Here is a 14,668-nt window from a genome sequence, read left to right as displayed (position 1 = left end):
TGGGGGTCTGCCGTCATATCCACCTGCCTGCAAAAATTCACCCCCACCTCCCCCATGCACCTTTTCCTCCCCCCATGAAGAAATCACCTCGGAGAGTGCTTTCAAAATCATTCTTTTAAAAATCATTTACTGGGACTTCCCTGGTGGCGCAGTGGTTAAGAATCTGCCTGCCAATGCAGGGGACACAGGTTTGGTCCCTGGTCCGGGAAGATCCCACATACCGCGGAGGAACTAAGCCCGTGCGCCACAACTACTGAGCCCTCGTGCCACAACTGCTGAAGCCTGCGCACCTAGAGCCCGTGCTCCGCAACAAGAGAAGCCACCGCAATGAGAAGCCTGCACACCGCAACGAAGAGTAGCCCCCGCTCGCCGCAGCTAGAGAAAGCTTGCGTGCAGCAACAAAGACCCAACGCAGCCAAAAATAAATAAATAAATTTATTAAAAAAAAAATCATTTACTAAGAGCCTACTGTGGCCAGGTTCCATGACAGTTCCAGGCTACCAGAACAGAATGATACTTGAACTTTCTCCTGTAAGTGTTCATCAGAGCCTCCTGGAGGAGTTTAGTTCCTAAAACCAGCATTCTTAATGTCTTTTGGGTCACAGACTCCTTTGAGAAACTGATGGAAGCTATGAAGAGTCTCCTCAGAAAAATGCTCCTGCATTTTTTTGCATTTGTAAAAACAATATTTGTATATGGGGGTTAATAGTCTCCCAAAGGCAGTCTGTGCATCCACCGCACCTGGCCTTGATGGCAGATTAAGACGGTCCGGACCTGATAATGAGATTATAGCCTTGTTGTTTGAGAACAGTTGTTAATTCTCCAAAGGCAGCTTGTCACAGTGAACAGAGGATGGAAGCACGGGTGTGACTTTGTGGTCATCGTTACTATTTTGACAAAGTTGTACATGCGCCAGTATCCTGTGGTCTTTAATTTTTCATCCCACCCAGGGTGTGAGAGGAAACCGAGGCAGAGGGAACGGTGACCAGCACCAGAGCCAGCGATGGTGCTCAGAGAGAATGTAGCCATTGGACCCAAGCCTCTGCTTCTGGGGGTGGGGAGAAGGAGGCCAGGTGGGGTGTGGGAGAAACTTAGGAAAAAAGCCAGGAGTCAAGCACAGAAGTTTTGCAGTGGGATTTAACAGGCTTTTAAAGAGAGCTCAACTTTGAGATGAACAGGAGGTTTAGAAAGCCTTTATAAGGTCTTCCTAAGTGATGCTGACAGCTAAGAGTGGCATGCCCCTGAGAGTCTATGATTATCTCGAAGGAGAGATCTTTATGGGAGCCTTATTAAGAACAGAGCATGTCAGTGGGAGGGAGCAGCAACGTGTTCACAGCTCTGGAGGGCAAGTGAGGCAGCCTCCTCTATTTGCAACAAGCTTTGCAGTCCTTTTCCATTATTTCTGCAACAGACCATGGGGTTGGTAGAGGACCCCCTTGCTCCCTAGAAATTGTAGAACACTAGGGTTGTTAGCGCAGGACGTAGTAGGCTGCCCGTCTAAAGGTATCCTTAAAATAAACCCTTAAAAAATAATAAAATAAAATAAGCCCTTAATTGGGCCTGGGGTTTGCCCCTCTACAGCCAGGGTGATGTGACAATCTAGATTAGAATGCACCCCCCTGCCACCCCCCGCCAAGCTCTGGAGCCCTGGAATTCCCTGGATTGGTGGCCTCCAAAAGAGCATGAAAGCCATTGCCCCTGTGAGATCTTATCCCCTTCATGTGTGCTCACCAGGTGCAGGGAATTCTGTCAGCCCCGCTGAAGGCTTGAGGCTCACCATGGAGCCTGGCAGCCTGTGCTTCCATCTTAGGTGGAAATGCAGACATGGAGTGAGCAGAGGATAAACCCAGAAGAGCCAGGTCCGGGGAGAGCAAGAGAGCATGTAGTCCAGTCCCTTCATTTGATACACGGGGAAACAGTGCAACATAGCTTTGCTGCTAGGTTGTAACAGCTGATGAGGAGGGTGACAATAGTAGTACCATATTTGGAGCACTTGCTGTGCACCAGGCGTGGTGAGGGTTATCTCAGGCACTCTCCATGAGATGAGCGTCACAGCATGGTTGAGTGTCCATGTTATGCACAAAGGTCCTACGTAGAATGCGGGCCCTGGAGCCCCAGCACCCAGCTCCAACACCTTCTGGGTGTGTAGCAACTATATTAGTTTTCTCTTGCTGCTGTTCCATATTACCACAAGTTTCATGGCTTAAAACAATACACATTTATTCTCTTAGTGTGCTTTAGGTCAGAAGTCTGGTACAGGTCTCATCAGACTAAAATCAAGGTATTGGCAGTCTGTGTTCCTTTCTGGAGTCGGTAGGGAGAATTTGTTTCTTAATCTTTTGGATTGTTGGTGGAATTCAGTTCCTTGCAGTTGTAGGAGTCCCCCTCTTCTTCTTGGTTGTAAACCGAGGGCTGTCCCCAACTTCTAGAGGCTGCCACATTCCTTGGCTTGTGGCCCCTTTCCTCCGTCTTCAGAAGTGGTGAGTCCTGCTTCGTCACGCCTCTCTGATCCCTCTTCTAGGTTTGCATCTCTCTCTGACCCAATTGGGAGAGGTCCTCTGCTTTTAAGGACTCGTGTGATTAGATTGGGCCTATCTGGATAATCCAGGATAATCTCCTCTTCTCAGTGTCCATAACCTTGATGACATCTGCAAAGCCCCTTTTGCAAGGTTCCAGGGATTAGGGTGTGGCCATCTTTGGGAAGGTCATTATTCTGCTTATCGAAGTGACCTAGGGAAAAGTGCTTGACTTCTTGGTTTTGTTAAGTGAGGAAGATGATGGTACCCGCCTTTGGGTTATGAGGATCAGTCCTGGCACATTGGTAAATGCTTATTTGGTGTTAGCTGTGGGAATTGTTACCAAACCTGTTTTATTTTGAGGAAACTGAGACTTGGAGATGTTAAGTAACTTGACAAGGGATAAGATTCAAAACTCCTTGAGGGAAAGGACTGCATTTTATCCATCTCTTTCATCCCCTGTAGTACCTAACACAGTGCCTGGCCCAGAAAAGATGCTCAGGGAATGTATGTTGGATGAATGACCGAGGACCAGAAAGAATGAATGAATTGTATGAGCACCATTAGAGATGGAGGGACTCTGAGAGGTCACCAGTCCGAGCCCCTCGTTTCACAGCTGAGAATCCGAGGCTCAGTGGGGAAGGACGCTGCCTCCGGTGATGCCTCAGGTAATGGTAGAGCCCAAAATGTAGCCTGTGACTCCCTGACTAGTACGTCTTCCTCTGCACCAAGCTGTATTCACTTCTGTCAGGCTTTCTAGACCCTGTGGTCTCAGCTAAGCTGGAGGCCAGTCCCATGGGATAGAGGTGTTGAACCTGACCCTGGCCCAGCCTTGGAGAGAGGAACTAACAGACAAGTGAGAGCTCCCTTTCTTTCTTCCTGGAGGTGGCCTTTGGCAAGGCCTTTCTGTAGTTTGTTCCTCAGGCTTCTGTAGATTTCCGGCGGCAGCGACCCAGTAGGACAGCAAGCAGATGCCTTACTCACTCTTGCCCACGTCAGTGCCCCTCTGCTTTGACATAAAGCTGCATGGCATAGTCAGGGGACCTGGAGGTAGTCTGCTCACTTACACTTACAGTGTGATGGAACCAGGGACCATTTGGCTCCTTGGGACTCGGTTGCCCCATCTCTAACCCATCTGGACACCTCCAGGGTCCCAAGTGAACCCTGCATTTCAAGACCCTTTCAGAGAGATGGCTGGAAAACATTCACATCACACTCCGGGACAGAGATGCACTGTCGTCCCCAGGGCTCTCTGGCTCTGCTTAGGCTGAGTGCAGCTCGGCAGCCAATGAGATCTTTCTGGGCAGCTGGTAGTGTCCCCTCTCTTCACGAGAGCCAGCTAAAGCGGGATGGGGTGGTGCCCCATATCTCTGGGCCCTCAGCTGTGCCAGGCTGCCCCTGACACGAGGCAGCCACAGGGAAAGCGTTATATCACTGTAGAGCAGAATGTGGCATTTATGCTGTCTCTTTGGAATGAGGGCTTTGTCGTTGTGTCTGGTTGTTTGAGGAGAGTTGAGCAAAGTCAGAATTGTTCTTTTCTGGGCAAGAAATGTCAAGTGTTACAATGTCAGGGGTACCAGGTAACTCATGGAGGAATGGAAGGTATGGTGGGTGGTACCATGAAAAGGACACTAATGTGTTCCTACTGTATGCCAGGGCTGGGCTCGGCACTTACTTTGATTTACAGTAATCCCTTGAGGCAGGTATGATTTTGCTAGCTTTACAGATGAGGAAATGAAGGTTTGGAAGTGCTGACTCCCTGGTCACCCGGAGGGTACTAACAGGAATTATTTGGCCTGTAACTAGTTGAATCTGAGCTTTACTTGGTTGTCAGGTTAGCACCGAGGTATGTGCTTTCTGGTGGGGCCGGAGCATCTTCCCTGCCTTCTAATGGGAGGATGGAGTCCACTCTAGCAGAGAGGGAATGGGTTAATCAGTGGCCTAATAATCATAGCCCCATTTATCAGTAATGACATGTCTGCTGTGTGTACTGTTCTAGCCCTGGTAATGTGGCTGTAAAAGGAAGAGTCAGAGTCCTTGCCCTCAGGGAGCGGCCATTCTAGTTTCAGGAAGACCTACAAACACACAAATAATAAATTGCAGGTACTGAAGGCCATCCAGAGAGTAAAAGAGGGAAGTGTGATGGAGGCTAGCTGGGGGACGGCTGTAGCTAAGGTGGTCAGGGGAGGTCTTCCTTAAGGAATGAAATCTGAGCTTAGACTCCAGTGGTGAGAAAGGGGCAGCCATGCAGAGACCTGGGGAAAGAACTTTCCAAACAGAAGGAACAGGATAGTGGTGAGCATGTGATGACCTGGAGACGGGAAGGCTGCCAGGGTGGCTGAAGCCAGGCGAGTGAGGGAGAAGGTAGAGGGAAGGGAGCTCTGGGAGGGGCCGGCAGGGCCCTCAGGAAGTCTTTCTGAGCATGGTGAGAAGCGGTTGGCGGGAGTTAATTAGAAGACAGCTATGCTCTGATTTATACTTGGAGAGTTCACTCTGGCTGCTCTGGGGAGGATGGCAGTGGAGGGGCAAGAAAGGAAGCAGGGTGACAGGAAGAAGACGATCGTGGTCTTCCAGGTGGGTGACAGGTAGTGGCAACTGGGACCTGGTAGTGGACTGTGAGAAATTACTGGAATCAGGCTATTTTGGAGGTAGAGTCAATAGGGCTTACATATAATTAGGACAGTGGAATGCTGGTAAGCTAGCCAGGGTGTAGTGTGCCAGTTTCTGTGGTGTAATATCCCCACCATGGCTGATGCCAGGCTACCAACCTCACAGTGGACGATGCAGTTAGCTCTTGTGAGCGCGACTGAGCCAGATCCAGTGCACTCCCCGGTTCGGCTGTGGGATCCCAGGGTCTTTGGTCTGCGCATCTGGGTGGTAGTGATGCTGTCCACTGAGGTGGGAAAGATCAGAGGTCGAGAGAAAGAGGCTGGGGCTGGGGAAGACAGTTCTGTTCTGGCCATGTTAAATTTTAGATGCATGTATTAAACAGCCTGTTTTGTAAGTTCTGGGCAATTGCATGCTTTACCTCATTTTAATGCTAGTCCCTCCGATACCTATCTGTGAGTTTGGTGGTTTCTCCATTTACAGAACAATAAAAGGGGCCAAGAAATTGAACTGAGGTTGTACAGCCAGTGAATGGCAGAGCTGAGTTTGAACTTAGTTGGTTTGATGTCACTCCAAGAGTCTAACCACTGCACACACTGCCGTCCAGAAACCGCCCCATCCTCAGCGCCACACTACTTTTCTTAGGATGTTAAAAGTGGGTCTTTAGAAAGTTTTGGAACAGTCTTCAGACCAGAGATTACGGTATGGTTACCCACAGACCTCACCCACCCTCAGCTGTGTTGTATGGGGTGGGCTTTTTCGATGAGGGAGACCTTTTCTTGTTGGAATCATTTTGTTTTATTGGCCTGTACAGTGTTAAAAAAAAATAGAAGGAGAAGAAAGACAGACGTGTAATTAATCTCGCCTTAGACGAGAGTGTGTTCTCTGGCTGCCACCCTCAGGTTCCTCCATTCCCTCCTGTCTCACCACCTTCCTGCTTTACACGCGTGTGACTTGCTCGACCCAGGAAGCATTGAGGTGTCCCCTTGCTCGGGAGGAACGCAGCTGTGGTGGCCTCCGCAGGCTAGCTCTTGGCTTGGTTCTCGCACATCAGGGAGTGAGCTGTGAGGCTCCTGTCCCGACTCCCAGGCCTGAGGCTGGCCTGGGGCTTGAGGAGTGTTTGATCTGCACCCTCAGCTGCTCCCTTCCTGACCAGCACCATCCACCGGAGGCACCCCTGTACTTGAGCGGCGAGAACTGTGATTGTTCTGACTCAGTAAATACTGAACCTATCCCACCTCTTTCCCTGGCTGTATTACTATTAATTTGCTAACAAAATGAGACATGGGGGCATTGTTTGTCTCCATCAGCATCCTTTTGACCTTTCTCGCTGGTGATACAATCAATGAAATGGTATACTTCAGCATCGCCAGGCGTGGCTGGAGCTGAGTGAAATCTGCGGTCAGGGAGGCTGAGGGGAGTGCACAGCCCGCTGTGGTGGCTGCATCTGCCTGGCTCCCCTGGACCGAGAGGGCCGTGCTGGGCTGTGTTACCCGAAGCAGCATAGCAGGATTGACTGGAAGGTGTCACCCAGAGTTGGCACGACCAGTCGGCCCTGAGCGCTGCTCTGGAGCTGATGGCACTTTCCCGAGCCAGGGAGGGAGGCCAGCCTGCCTGCATCTGGGCAGGTTCTTGCATTCCAAGTGCAACTGGCGAGGAGAGTTCCCCCGGGCTTGGTCAGGTCCCCTGCCAGGCTGGAGTACGGTAGGTAGAGACTCACCTAGGGAGCAGCAGGGCTTTGCAGGCATTTCGGACTTTGCGCGTCTTTAGTAAAAGATGTTTAAGTCTGTATCCCCAGTACATGTATTTTTATATTATGTATATTAAAATGCATAAAGAGAAAAAGAAAAATAGAAAAGTTAACTAAAAATTATAGCTGGAAATAACACTTTCTCCCATGCGCCCATGGGTCACGGCGGTGTCCTCCCTCCCTTCTGCTGGCCTAGAGCTAGTGCAGTGGGAAGAGCACCAGGGGCTCAGAAACCTGGGTGCCGAGTCCCAGGTCTGCTTATTAATCTGCTGCACGCTGTCTCCTCGTCTCACCGCCTCGCTTCCTTGAGGTCTGTGTAAATGTCACTTTCTTGGGTCTTTGCAGACCACCCCACCCTATGTAAATTAGCATCCCAGCCCACTCCCTTGCCCTGCTTTGTGTTTCCTAAAAGTACTTACTGCTACCTGGTGTGTTTATATATTTTTGTTTGTTTGTTGTCTATCTTCCCCCCTGTATGCTCCAGGGGAGCAGGGGTTTTCTCTTGTTCTCTGTGGTATGCCTGGCACAGAGTAGGAACTCAATAAATATTGGTTGAACGAATTAGAATTAACCTTCTCTGTATAAGGTAATGCTGCTCAGTGAACTTTTGTGTTGGAGGAGAAATGACAAATGACTTTAGTGGTTGAAAGGAGGATTTAGAGGGTAGAAGTGGAATTGTTTTAAGGGATGTCTGCTTTGTTGGAAGACATCACTGTTGCCTTTACCCATGGTTGGGGGACAGGAGCTACAAGTAATTGGATCTCTGCTGACTACCAGGCGCTGTTCTAGGAGATGATAGCTAGGTAGGTAGGTAGATAAAAAGAAGGAATTTAATCTTCACAATAACCCAGTGAGGTAAATTCATTATCTCCATTTTACAGATTTAAACAAAACAAACAAACAAAAAACAAACTTGAGGCCCAGAAACTCAAGTGCATCTAACTCCAAAGTGCCTAAAACCATGGCTGGCACAGGTCAGACACCCAGGGAGTGTGTGTGGAATGAAAGAAAGCCCAAGTATATATACCCCTAAAGCTTCTCAAGCTTTTGTACTAAGTAGCCCTTGTGGAAGAGGCTGGTGAGTGTGTGCCCAGGAAGGTCAAAGGGCATCACCTGAAGCAGCCCACCTCAAGCTCAGAGATTCTTTGATATCTGGCTTTTTATTTTAAAAATTAATGCGAATTTTTGCATTTCCTTTATATTATAAAACAAACCCCTCTTTATACTTTAAAAACGATGCTTTTGATTATTTAGCAACTTACATAATTTCTTCAAACACTCCAATTAAAACTGCTGCTCTGCGTTTAGCTCGTGGGTGGTATGCTCCTGGTGTGAGTTTTATGCACCCAGGAGTCGTTCCGCCCAGTGTGCAGGGGCCCCAGTGGAGCCTGGTGTGGGGCCTGGTCTCTTCCACGGCCCTCAGCAGGATCTCATGCTGCTTGTCCCTGTGTAAACATGGCTTGTCCAGAGGAAACGGGATGTTCGCTTCCACGCCCGGGCCATCTGTTGTTTCAGACCTGGATGGTGGCTGCACCTGGGCAAACGGGGCCTTCAGCAAACAGTTCCTTGCCGGCCCCTGATAAGGGGTTGCCTCCCAAGCAGATTTTATAGCTCTGCCCTTCATCCCCAGTCAGAGAGCGGGCGGGGAGGGTATAAAATATCCCTGGAACTGTCGGAATAATCTTTATGGTCTGTTTTATATAAACCAGAGGTCCAGTGTGGTGTGTGAAATGGACCACTGAGACTCGGCCCACAAGACTTTGATGTCAGAGAGCTAAGGGCCTCCCAGAAGGACCTCTTTTTGGGCTAATGCTTCAGCAACTGCGTTTCCAGTTATTCTCTCCAGTGTGGGAGTGAAGGTGTTCCACTTCACTCCCTCAGAAACCATAAGGTTTCTTCACTCTCTGTGTCTTTGTTTGCCTCTTCCCGGAAACCCAGTTTGTGCCAGTCCAGAGTCATGCAGTGGTTTAGAACTGGAAGGGCTCTTAGAGACCATCCAGCCCTCGCATTTCACACATGGGAAACTGAGGCCCAGAGATAGAAAGGGAGGCCCAGCCCCACCGTAATCTGCCAGTCTGCACCCTCACAGTCCAGGGCTGTGGAGTTGGGTCCCTGGATGTCTGTCTCTCTAGGGAAACAGCTGACGCTTTGTTCACTTTCCTTGTCTTGTTAACCTCCACCCCACGGATACATCGCAAAGCCAGGTCCCAAAGACAGCAAGAGGTGAGAAGAATGAGGGTGTTCAGGTCCACAGAGAGGATGCTGCCGTGGCCTGGGCAGTTTGGCTTACTCTCTCTGTGAAGGGCTTGGCTGGTTCCTGTTCAGACCCAGCTCCATGTTCAGGTCCTGACACTCTGAAACCCGGGGTGGCTGGCTTTGAGAGCCATTTGGAGGTGGGCTCAGAGCAGACTCACTCTTACCCAGGGAAGGGACTCCCTTCGTTCAGGTCTCTGCCCAAGTGTCACCTCCTCCAAGAGGCCTTCCACAATTCCCTGCCTTTTAAAATAGCATTCCTCATCACTCGCTGTTCCCATACTCTGCTTTAATTCTTCACTTATGACCACCTCTCGTGTGCTTTTTTGTTCATTTTCTGTTTTCCTTTTCTAGAATATACGTCCCCTGAGAGCCCAGTGCAGGTCTGTTTTGTTCACTGCCGTATCCCCAGAACATAGAAGAGCACCTGACATGTTTTGTGTGCTTAATAAATATTTGTTGACTGAATAAAAGGAGGACTGGGGGATCATGGGGAATAGGAAGAACTGGGTACAATGTGAGGATACTGGGAAGACGTGGAATGGCCGAGAAGGAAGTGTGTGGGCCTAGGGGCTTTGCAGGACGTGGAGCACCTGGAGGTGCTTATGTGCTGGTAGGGAGCGGGGAGGTGCTGGGAAGGAGAGGCAGTGACAGGAGTGGGGATTGGGGCTGGATCAGGGAAGAGAGTGGACACACCCTACCCTCTGAACCGCCTAAACAAACCTGAACACAGACTGTGCTCAGAGCTGCTTCAAGGGGCTCATCTGTGATTCTTTCCAAAGTCACCAGGCTTGATATTAGGTACTGGCATCTGAGGTCAAGTGTTTTTGATTCCTTGGTGGCCCAACCTGTATTTCCGCAGGGGCCTCTGCTCCTTTGAGGCTTGATACCCTTCCCGTTCTGCAGGGCAGGGCCCCTGGCAAGGCGGCATCTGGTCTCAGGAGATAGGTGTGTCTCAGTTACAGTGTCGTCCCCAGGGCTGCCCACCAGCACTTCCCCCATTTAGGTGGCAGGTCAGAGTGAGAAATACAATGTGGGAGCTGGAGGGGCCCCCAGACCATTTGGTCCATTCCCATCTATTGCAGAAGGGTGAGTGTGGACCGGACTGATGCCCAGAGAGGGTAGAGGACCTACCTAAGGGCACACGGCAAGACAGTGGCAGAACCCAGTCTAGAACCTTCTTTTTTTTTTTTTTTTTTTTTTAGTTCTTACTTTACTATTGCGTATCTTTTGATGGTCCTCCTTCCTACAGCCTCCCCTACAAAAAAAAAAAAAAAAATCTCCAAAACCCTGACGCAAGGACCTCCTGATGCCTACTCTAACATGATTGACCCTCTGAAGCCTCATAACTCTGAGGTAGTTGCTGGAGAAATTCACGCATCTTCAAAAATGTGCCCAGTAAGAAATACGGTGCTTCTGGCAGAGAAAGTGGTTCCAGTGAGTCAAGCGTTTCCCAGGTTCATATTCCTTGGATTTCTGGTTTCATGAGCTTTTAATATTTGTTCTACACCTCCCCCTAAAATAGTTGTACGGTCAAATAAGAAAATGCTATCTCCTGTATCCCCATCTTGGGGAGACACAATGGTCTTTAGCGTATTAAATGCTCTGAGAAGTTCTGTAGTTAAAAACAACAACAACAACAACAAACCCAGCAGTTCTTTTTGTATAACTCAGAGTTTCCCACACTTGTTTGACCTCAGAACACATGAAAAACTGTTGGCCTCTCACAGAGCTGGTCTTCCCCCAGCCACAGACCAACTAGATCACTCACACAAGGTAATACCCAACTTTTACTCTTTATTTGATACACTCCTGTTTTTTTAAACTTTAATCATAAAATATATTTTAAAAAATAGGTCATAAAGGACTTTACAAAAGGGGTGAGGGTGGAGTGCCCTCCAACCAGCTTCTTCTAACTAGAAGGACAGAAGAAAGACAGCTTCACAAAGATTATCTCCTCTTCTTTATATCCTCGTGATTCTGTTTTTATTGTCCTAAGAAAGCCTACAGGCACTTTCCATTTTGTGAGTAAAACACGTCCTCTACACAAATGGCTTTCAAGACAGGCCAAAAAGAATTCCCCATCAGGAAATGGCATCAGTGATGGTCACATAGCTCGGGAGGCAGAGTATCAGAGTGTTTAAGTGGGTTTGAATCCTGCCATCACCACGAGACGTTACTTCCTCTGTCTTTCTGTTTCCTCCCCTCTTAAGTGGGGTGCTCATAGTAGGGCCTGTGAGCCTAAGGTTGTCTTGAGGATTACACAAGATCCGTGTTTAGCATTTAGGATGGTGTCCGGTGCAAAGCCAGTGCTTACTGAGAGCTCACGTATTAATATCACTATCACCGCAGTGAGAGCTGTGTGTAGGCAGCAACTTTGTTTTGTTCGCTCCTGTACCCCCGGTGTCTAGAACAGGGGCTGGCGCATAGTTGATGCTTAGTAAAGACTGGTTGAATGACTGAGAAAATGAATGGATGGCCTTCCCTGTATGGAGAGCAAAGCACATTTCTGAGAGGCAGATTCCAGCAGAGTAGGTGCCAGGGTAAAAGTGAGCGGCTTTCCGCAGGGCGAGGCTGTTGTTTCCTCTGCCTTGTCCTCCCTGCACATGAATGAGGAGCCAGCACCCGAGAGGATGCAAGTCTCGGCGTGGAACTCAGAAGTAGAGCGTGAGGTGATTTCCTGGAAGGTGACAGTGTCATCTGAACATTTCGGGCCTTGAGGTTCCAAGCCTTGTGGATTTCTATTCCTGGTTACTACGCAAGGTCTGTGTTTGTCCCAGCCAGAGAGTTGCCAGCAGAACCGCTTACCTTGGGAGTGCCACAGGAAATTTGCTGCCTGGGGGGCTGCTTTGGAAGGAGAAGTGCCCCCGGCTGTCCAAGGGCAACCGAGAGTCCCTTGGCCACCTTGACACCCTTGCCCCGCAAACGCTCCACATTCCCTCCTCTGCGAGTTGGCACCACAAAATGGCATGCGAACCCTTGGCCTGCTGATGTTGACTTTACCCTCTCTTGAGAAAACAAAACCAAGGCACTGGACCAAAATAAGCAGCCCAGACACTGTGCTAACCCGGCTCTGCCGGGAAGCCTGATATTGATTTGCCCCTGGCCTCTCTTTGCCTTCAGTAACCTGAGGTCTGCCTGTCGCCCAAGCTGGGAGGTTGACTCCACTGCATTCCCTCCAGACACCCACACCTGCGTTGTTTTTATTCTTGAAGGAGTCCGGGTTTACCTAGAGTTAGGGACTTTTAAGGACTGTGAGTGGCCCAGCCCACCTGGTCTCTGGCTGGAGGTGAGCGGTCACACCCCTGTCCTACCCTCTCTGGCTGGAGGACTCAATAGCAACCAGTCTAGGGAGCAGCAAAGGCCTGAGCAAAACTTGTGTGACCAACCAGGTTCATGACCTTGGCCCCCTGGCCCAGAATGTCCTTAGGCTGGGGATACTTATGGCCGGGGAGAGGTGCAGATCTCTGGGGAGGGGGTGGCCTGCAGCTGAATGCTGTCTTTCAGGAAGTATAGCTGGAAAGAGAGGTTACTGTGATTCAGCCAGGCCTGAAGTTCCTCAGGCTCTCCCATGGGGTTCTGATAGCCAGTTTGGGGAGATCTCACCAAAGGCAAAAGCCTGGATGAGCCTGTGAGCTGTTTCAAAGCTGAAGTAGCTTCTCAGTTCTGCAGCTCCCATTTTCCCCACTCCCGGGCTTGTTTGCTATACCCAGAGGTTGTTCCGTGAGGCGATAGGAGTTCTTGAGGTCCAAATAGGACCAGCACTCCCCTCTACCCTCCCCGCAACGCTCCTGGTCTAATGACCACAGTGGGTGTGCAGGGGGCCCTTTCCAACTCAAAGATTCTCCAGGAGAGCACATTCTAGCCCTAGGAATTGAGGAAACCAGTCTGCCTCTCTCCCCATGGTCATCCGTCTGTGTCAGAAACCTGTTTGCCTTGGAGTGGCGAGCACACGGCCATCTGCAGCTGCCCTGCACCTGGCTAGTTAATGTTCAGCCACCTGCTTGCCCGGAAAATGTTATCCATGTCTCTCTCCCCACCGACTCATCAGAGAGTTTAAATGTAGCTCCAGTGCTTGAGTTCTAGAAATGACACCTGTTCTCTGACCAGGCAGACATACTTAGCCACAGCTTACAGCTCTCAGGGTGCCGTTGGAGGTGGGGGAAAGGGTGTTAAAGTCATGCTCTCTTGAGGGTTGATGACTGAGGTGCAGTATTTCTTCTAGCATTTGGCTCCCTCAAAGAAATTCAGTACTTCCCTCTCATTGCAGGGGGCTTTAGGATGTTAATAAAAGGCTCAGTCCATACAGATCATCCGGCGACTTGATAGAGATTTAGGCTCTTAGGGAAGACGGGATCTTAGAAGAGCATGCAGCCCGGCGCATTTACAGATGAGGAAGCTGATGCCTGCAGAGACCACAAGGACGTAGAGAGTGCTAGCGCACCTGGAGGGCAGCCCAGGTGAGCATCCTCCACTCTCGCAGCCTCTGCCCGTCCACCGTTTCCCCTTGGCTCCTTTAGAGCACACACCAATCTAAAACTTGTTTCCAAAGGTGGTGCTTATGGTGGAATGCTTGCTAAGAGAGAACCTTCCATTTTCCATGGGATTTTGATGGATTTGTGGAGTATGCCCAGCCTTCCTCTGGCCTCCCTGACTGTCCTGCTGTGTAGACTGCAGTCTCTGTGTCCTTCACCGTCTGCCCGCATCACCCAGCTCTCTGCTGGGGCTTAGAAAGAGTAACCCCACCTTGTAGCTAGCCACTTTCCTGTTGGAGTAAGATGAATGTACATTGATTCTGGCGGGAGGTAAGATATTTACCTTCATCATTTGACCTGTGTGGATCTCATGGCCATGTGTAAAATAGGAGGAGAAATGGAGTGGCACTTTATGTACATGACTTGGGTGAGTCTCTGTCATTGGAAATCATCACAAAGGGGGATCAAGACTGCCCTGTTTTTACCTGAGATGGTGACTCTTTTGAGTCAGTGCATTTTGACACAAGGAAGCTAAGCATCAGTTTTGTTTTTTTTTTTAATTTTTAAAAAAAATTTTACTTATTTTTGGCTGTGCTGGGTCTTTGTTGCTGCGCGCAGGCTTCCTCTAGTTGCAGTGAGCGGAGGCTACTCTTTGTTGCGGTGTGCTTGGCTTCTCATTGCAGTGGCTTCTCTTGTTTCAGAGCACAGGCTCTAGGTGCGCGGGCTCCAGTAGTTGCAGCACGCGGGCTCAGTAGTTGCAGTGTGCAGGCTCTAGGGTGTGCAGGCTTCAGTAGTAGTGGCACACGAGCTTAGTTGCTCTGCGGCACGTAGGATCTTCCTGGACCAGGGATCGAACCCATGTCCCCTGCATTGGCAGGCGGATTCTTAACCAGTGCACCACCAGGGAAGTCCCAGCATCAGCCTTAAGATAAAGACTTTGTCAGCCCAGGTCTCCCTTTGAGTTCAGGCATGATTCTTGATTCTACTTCTTAGTTAAAGTGAAAACAGTGTTCTCCCATCATTGCTTCCTAGATCTTTCCTGAAGCTGCCAAACTGGTTGACCTTTG

The 14,668-nt window shown here is 49.7% G+C and overlaps 1 protein-coding gene across 2 annotated transcripts in view; it reads left to right on the top strand.

The window, feature by feature from the left end:
- LOC132353586 (guanine nucleotide-binding protein G(o) subunit alpha) overlaps window positions 1–14,668 on the top strand; it is a 157,146-nt gene that overhangs the window by 26,639 nt on the left and 115,839 nt on the right. Inside the window, exon 1 of one of the 2 annotated variants that reach the window (XM_059904891.1) lies at window positions 13,230–13,586. The exons of the other annotated variant lie outside the window; for it this stretch is intronic. Coding sequence (XP_059760874.1) covers window positions 13,495–13,586 — 92 coding nt within the window. The 5' untranslated portion in view covers window positions 13,230–13,494. Of the gene's footprint in view, window positions 1–13,229; window positions 13,587–14,668 lie in introns of those variants that run through there. 2 annotated transcript variants of the gene reach the window in all.

This window comes from Balaenoptera ricei, chromosome 19, assembly GCF_028023285.1.
Source record: "Balaenoptera ricei isolate mBalRic1 chromosome 19, mBalRic1.hap2, whole genome shotgun sequence".
Lineage (NCBI taxonomy): Eukaryota > Metazoa > Chordata > Mammalia > Artiodactyla > Balaenopteridae > Balaenoptera > Balaenoptera ricei.
This window is presented reverse-complemented; position numbering and strand designations above follow the sequence as displayed.